Raw genomic sequence first — 6689 nt, 5'->3', positions numbered from 1 at the left:
GTGACAATGTCAATGCAAAAAGAGCTAAGTCCATTTTCTGTCTGTCCACTTTTTGGTTCACTTTAAAGAGGTTTGGTTTGTTTAAAAAGGACTATATAAGAAAGCACCCTCATCGGAAAGTGATCATGTTTTTATCCCAGTCGGCACCCTGTAACAGCACAGAATCTGAATGCCTGTACCATAACTGTAATGTCCTGGGTCTGAGTCCAATCATTTTATATAATAATATAAAGTAAGCCTTGCCGAGTCATGAGGCCCATAGGACAGGAGCCTATCTCCTGTTTTTTTAGGGCGCCTACACACTGACCGATATTTGAAGTGGTCAGCGTGTAAACAGATTGTTAAGCACTTCACATTGCCCGAGTCTCTTTCTTGAAATCGGGCTGTACATATCGTTGTGGTTCTCGCACGATTGATTGGTCGGCGACAGGGGTTCACTCATTGCAAGATATTTCACCACGATGTGATCCTGATTCCCGACCCAATACATACATTTGTTTTTATTCCAAACGTCTCACGAAAACGTGAAAGGCTCCCGGGATATATGCGCGAGACCGAGACAGGACGCTAATGATTGACATTAAATAATTCTCTATTTCTCTGTATGTCTCTCTCTCTCTCTCTCTCTCTCTCTCTCTCTCTGAAACAAACGTTTCAAAAAGTCAACCACGATGCATTTCAGATCAGAAGCAGTGTTGCCGTGTCCGCTTATTATAAGCGGCCTATGATAGGACACACACGCACACACACAAACACACACATACACACGGTGCGTGGCTGTAATGTGCTCTCATTGGCTGTAGCGTGCCTCTCCCCGGGGCCTACAGACCCAAATATCAAACATGCTAGAAATCTAAAACTTGTCGGGAACCTCTCGCCGACGCACTTTATCGTTTCTTCTCGGAGTACCTTACACACGCGAGCAGCACCTCGGCGAGGAACGGCCGATCTTGACTGAGATCGGTGGTTTTGTCGAACACCAAAAAAGATCCCCGACAACCAAATCGGGTCAAATAGTACAGTGTGTAGGGGTCTTTAGTGTGAGGCAGCTTGATGTACAAGTACAACCCCCTAGTTGTATGTGCTTTGCTGAACATCAGTGGCAACACTGACAATACAGCAGGAGGAGTACAATCAATCAGCTTAAGTAAACCGCCAATTGATCAGCTGCTTGACACGTCACATAGACATCTCCCACTCTCCTCACTCTCTCAAGTGTATACTGCCTGAACTAGCTCGCAGGCTACGCATCATTTCAGTCAGATAACTCACAGCTATGACCCGGCCGGGGATCGAACCCCGCCCTCTCAGTCTCAGGGCAGACACTCTATCCACAAGGCCACTGAGTTGGTAATAACATAGATATGAATAATATAAAATCAAAACATTCAAATAATCATAAAAACGAAATAAAGGGAATGAACATTTCTAGTATTCAGAAGTACTCACTTCTCCACAGTGTTATGATGGGTGGAGCCGTGGGAACCGCCCACAGCGTAGATGTTGCCATCCACCACCCCAACCCCCACCCTGTTTCTGGGGACATTGAGGGAGGTGAGCTGGCTCCACTGGTTGGTCATAGGATTGTAGCAGCACAGGGCACTGGATTCTGTGTTGTTCTGAAGTGACAGGTTTCTGCCCCCGACCTGGAATCCACAAAGCAGTGGATTATTATTGTGAATATTAAGTAAGTATTACCTTGATGAGAAAATACAGAATGATCACTAAATGATTTTGGGTATATATATTTGATACAATACAGAAGGTGTTACTGAAATCAGTGTTCAGCTTAGGAGACTAGCGAGTTTGAGGATGCAAATCTAACCAAATGGACCCAATTCAGTGTTTTGTTGCCATGGGTACCTACAATGTGTACCTACACAGATGTCCTTATCAGCATTCTTCCCCTACACAAGGCCAGAATATTTACGGTCTCTGGGACATTTCATTCAGACATAATCATAACGATGTGAGTTTATAATGAATCAATACAAAATACAATCGTATAATGAGAATAGCTTGAAATAAAAATGTATAATAAAATGAACAGAGAGGAACTATAAAAAGGAATTGCCTCCACAATTCAGAAAAGAGAAAAAAACTAGAAAAACTGCTCCTCGGAGCACAGGTCTCCGCCAGGTCAGGTAGGTTATTGTGGGCCAGCAATGTCCGGGATTAAGTCATTATAGATGCGAGTAGAATCTGTAGAAGTTGAGGGATTAATGTTGATGGAGTTATTGCACAGACACTCGGATGCTGAATTCATGATTTGAGGCATTTTGTTCAGAACAAGTCACTCCTGAAAACTTTAGATGCCAATCTTAGCCAATCAGGATGGAATATAAAAAATCGGACAGATCCTGATCACATGACTATAGAGATAAGGAGTAATATAAACGTTTTTTTTTTTGTAAGGTCGGCCTCCTGGTGGCGCTATAAAAGGCCAATGTGAAAAATGCAGGGCAGAGGTTTTTCCTTGGCCTCTAGGGAGTGTGTGTGCAAAGTTTCACGCTGATCAGTCCAGTTATAGGGAGATACAAAACGCGAATCGGCCTGTTATAGCGCCACCATGAGGTGGCATTTGAAAAAAATTGGGTGGTATTTCTTCCTTGGCCTAATAGGAATGTGCATGCAAAGTTTCACGGCAATCGCACGCTGCATTCATGATTTGAGGCAGGGGGTTGACGGACAGATCGGTGAACCAATGGGATCAGCCGCAATCTCTCTGCGCCTCTATACACCCGCCCCTCTATACCCAAAAAAAGGAGCGCTGGTGCAGCCTAATCAGGATGTAATATGAAGAAAAAAAATGTTTTGCAAAAATCTGCCTCCTGGTGGCGCTATAACAGGCCGATGTGAAACATTGGGGGCAGCAGAGCAGAGGTTCTGCTCTGGCATCCAGAGAGTGTGTGTGCACAGTTTCACATTGATCAGTCCAATGGTGCTGGAGATTAGCTGTTCACAGACGGACGGACAGACGGACGGACACACACGGACTGACGGACGGACGGACGGACGGACGGACAGACAGGGGGAAAAGCATAGTCTTGGCCACGCCTTCGGCCTGGCGGAGACAAAACAAAGGGGGGAGGGGGAGTATTTTTAAATGGTGTAAGGTTAAGACAATGTTCTCAAGAGAGCTCAATGTCTTTGCCATTAAGTAGAAAATAAGTGCTATGTTATTTTATGACGTACTCTCTTGTACATCCCTTTAAAATTGTCAAAACGGTGATGAACAAGGGTGCTTATACTCAAAGTTCATATGGCCATAAACTGGGATGATGCTAAACCAATGTCAATAACCTTGAATAATGCTCACCTGCTAATGTGTTGTATGCATAAGTGGAGCTTCAATGTTTTCAGTAGATACCAGGCACCCATGACCAACAAATTACAATATAGAAAATCCCCTTGTATAATTTGCTTATAAAATAATGACATATACTGATGTTGAACAAATATGTAATGAATAATTACATTATTACATTTCCATCGCTAATTCACTATTTAAAATGTTAGAGACAGGCAGTGTGTAACACTCTTTCAACAGACTACCTACTGAACCACTTAAACCCTACATCCTTCGTTGACCTGGGTCACCCAGGGCTTGGGCCGTTCCTTTTTTCCCCTCTACACCAAATCTCTTCACAAAGCTTGTAGATTGTAGACCCAAAGTAAGGACACTAGGGTCAACAATGAGCAACAAGCTCCTCTTTATCAAGAGAGAATTAAGCCAAAATATTGAACTGCATCTAGGCCTACTGATACATTTGCAAAGATGAAAATAAATGCAGAAGAATGAATTTGTAGGCTTGGTGCAGTATGGATTTGTAAATGATTTAGACATTGCCAATTTTATTTTGTGTTATAAATACATGAAATTTATGCCGCTGCTGTATATTTTCTATTGCATAATAGTCTAGATGTATTCTCACTTACAATTTCACCTAGACTATATCATGGTTGGGTATTCAGTGGCTTGCCCCTAAGGCCTTTACAAACAAAATGTCTATTAGAATATACAGTACCAGTACATAGTATTTTATTGCATTGAACTAATATTGTATTGCATGCATTCCCAAACCTTTTCAGCTCGATACCCAAAAGAGAAATGTGGTATCTCCCCGGGACCCAAACTTACAAAATACGACATTATGAATTAATCATTTAAGCCCTACAGTATTTCAAAAATAATTCACTTGTGACTCATTTAGTCGCAACCCATAAAAACAGATCGCTGTATTATCTGGTGTCACATTAAGTCGTGTCATATCATCACATTACTGTATCAAATAGTATTGTATCCCACTGATTTAGAGCACATTATCCAGAACAGCAAGCAATCTGTACTAGTATTTGCAGCAATGTAATGGTGTTTTCTTTTCCGGCGGTACGGTATGGCAGTACGGCGTTGGCGTGCATGCGCGTGCACCGTACCGTGCCGTACATGCGTGTGAAAAAACACTGGCCACACGCCGTGGTGTCCCGTCCAACTACCAAAACACCACTGAGTATTTGTAAACTTATGAAGTTTGTCAGTTGTCAGTTTTCCTACCGTGTAGAGCAGCCCAAACAGCACACAGGCCCCCAAGCCACTGCAGGGAGCCCCCATATCAGCCAGTTTCAACCAGCAATTCCTCCTGGGATCATAGGCCTCCATGGTTGATAGTGATTGTTGCCGATACCTGGACAGGTGAAAAATTACTGGTCAGAGATTAGTCATGATGTCATTCATTAGACGACTATAATTAATAGTCCTTCACAATAGTATGTGTTTGAAAAAAGTTTTTTTTTTTTTTTAAGTATTATGATAAATGGACCCATACATTAACATATTGACATTGACATATTCAGGCCCATACATCATAATTTAAGAAACACTATTATACAAGTACAGACAGTGCATCACAGATATAATGCATACATATTTATGGTTGGGGCTTTAAAGGCTGCTCTAAAAACCTAATTTAAAAATATGACTTTAACGCATAAGATTGTAGAGAAATGCTTGCTACCCTCCGGCCACATAGATGAGCTGGTTTCCACGGTGTGGTGGAGGAGGGAGGGGCTTCCTCAGTGCCATCTCCTGGAAGATCTTAGACAAGAAGTCCTTGCAGGAGTTTGCCTACAGATTTAGTAAGTAAAAGAGCAAGTGAATGAGTGAGCGAGTGAGTGAGTGAGCGAGTGAGCGAGTGAGCAGGTAACGGAGTAAGCAAGTGAGTGACAAAGTGTGAGACTGAGTGAGTGAGAAATGAGTAGATTCAGTGAGGAGTGAATTAATCAGTATTCTGGCACTAAAGTATCCAAGCAAAGGGAAGTAGGCAATGGCTGGAGAGTGGTACCTTGCTGAGTATGGGGCAGGACAGAAGCTGGTTCTTCAGGAACTTAGGGGGCAGGGCATAGATCCGGACGGCATTCAGGAGGGCATGCAGATACTGGGCTCTGCCCTCCACATCCCAGCGGACCCAGTCTGTGCAGGCCTTATACACCTGACATCAATACAGAGTATTACACAGTATTTCATATATGAAGTGTTTGTTTTAACTAATACCAAATGGTGGGGACTACCATACACATTCTATACAAGTACTGTTTAAATACTTATACATTCCTTGAAAGCCAGTGTGAAGTGTACCTCACTGTTTGACATCCTATTTGGCATTAGGAAAAACACTAAAACATAACAATTGAACTACTATTATTTTGGCCAGGTCTAAACCTTTTCTATAAGAGAGTTACTCTTTATGTTTTAGGCATTTAGCTGATGCTCTTATTCAGAGTAAGTATAGAGCATCATTATATGATTAACTCAATTTATCCCAAGGGGAAATTAAATCATGTGTAGCAGGAGAATGAGATGCTTTGAAATAATAGAGCGATAAAACTTTAACTGCTATACAGACAATAGAACAATAATAAAATTACCCAATTGGAGAAGCAATAAAAGTGTCATGACATGAAATTAATGGGCTACTGTGGATGACATACAAAACAACACAGTGAAATTAAAATTGGTAGTAATAAGTTCTATAAGTTGTCTGATTAAAAGCCTGCCAGTAAAAAATGTGTCTTCTATTTTTGTCACTTTTCTATTTTTGTGCTTTGCAATTTAACATTCTATAAATTCCTTGAAAAGATGAAGACAACATTAGTAGAAAACGCCACAAAACCAGAATACATTACAACAACAACCACAACAAACAAACAAATAAACTATATGGGCTTTTGTACCTTGTCACCACAGCTCAACCACTTCTTAATTGTTCAAGAGGTTCACACAGGGCCATGCCACAAGGTTCATCGGAAAAACATAAACGATTTGCACTATCTTATATTATTGTAACATGGTTGACAGGCACATAAAGAAAAATAGTTTAAATAGTAAATGCATTTATACCGTGCCTTCATCCAAAGCACGTTACAATGTCAATTACATTGACCCATTCACACACACATTCACACACCCATAGCGGCGGCAACCATGCAAGGCACCAACCTGCTCATCGAGAGAAGTTTGGGGTTCAGTGTCTTGCTCAATGACACTTTGACTGTACCCCGTGGGGAGCCAGGGATCGAACTGGGAACCTTCTGATTCCCAAGCGGCCGCTCTTGCTACTGCTGCCCCAAAACAATTTATAGCATTTTTGGTTTGTTTTATAACATACAAGGGAACTTGATCTTTTGCTAAT

At 41.7% G+C, this 6689-nt stretch overlaps 1 protein-coding gene across 3 annotated transcripts in view; it reads right to left on the bottom strand.

Annotated features, from left to right (window-relative positions):
* Positions 1 to 6689, bottom strand: part of keap1a (kelch-like ECH-associated protein 1a) — a 38305-nt gene that overhangs the window by 5955 nt on the left and 25661 nt on the right. For all 3 annotated transcript variants that reach the window (XM_084044211.1, XM_084044209.1, XM_084044210.1), the window contains exons 6-9: positions 5343 to 5489; positions 5016 to 5125; positions 4556 to 4685; positions 1450 to 1646 (exon numbers count right to left, since the gene is read on the bottom strand). In XM_084044211.1, coding sequence (XP_083900337.1) covers positions 1450 to 1646; positions 4556 to 4685; positions 5016 to 5125; positions 5343 to 5489 — 584 coding nt within the window. The remainder of the gene's footprint in view (positions 1 to 1449; positions 1647 to 4555; positions 4686 to 5015; positions 5126 to 5342; positions 5490 to 6689) is intronic.

The sequence above is a fragment of the Gymnoscopelus microlampas genome (assembly GCF_963454915.1).
Source record: "Gymnoscopelus microlampas genome assembly, chromosome: 20".
NCBI lineage: Eukaryota > Metazoa > Chordata > Actinopteri > Myctophiformes > Myctophidae > Gymnoscopelus > Gymnoscopelus microlampas.
Note: the sequence above shows the minus strand (reverse complement) of the source record. Positions and strands in the feature narration are given on the sequence as shown.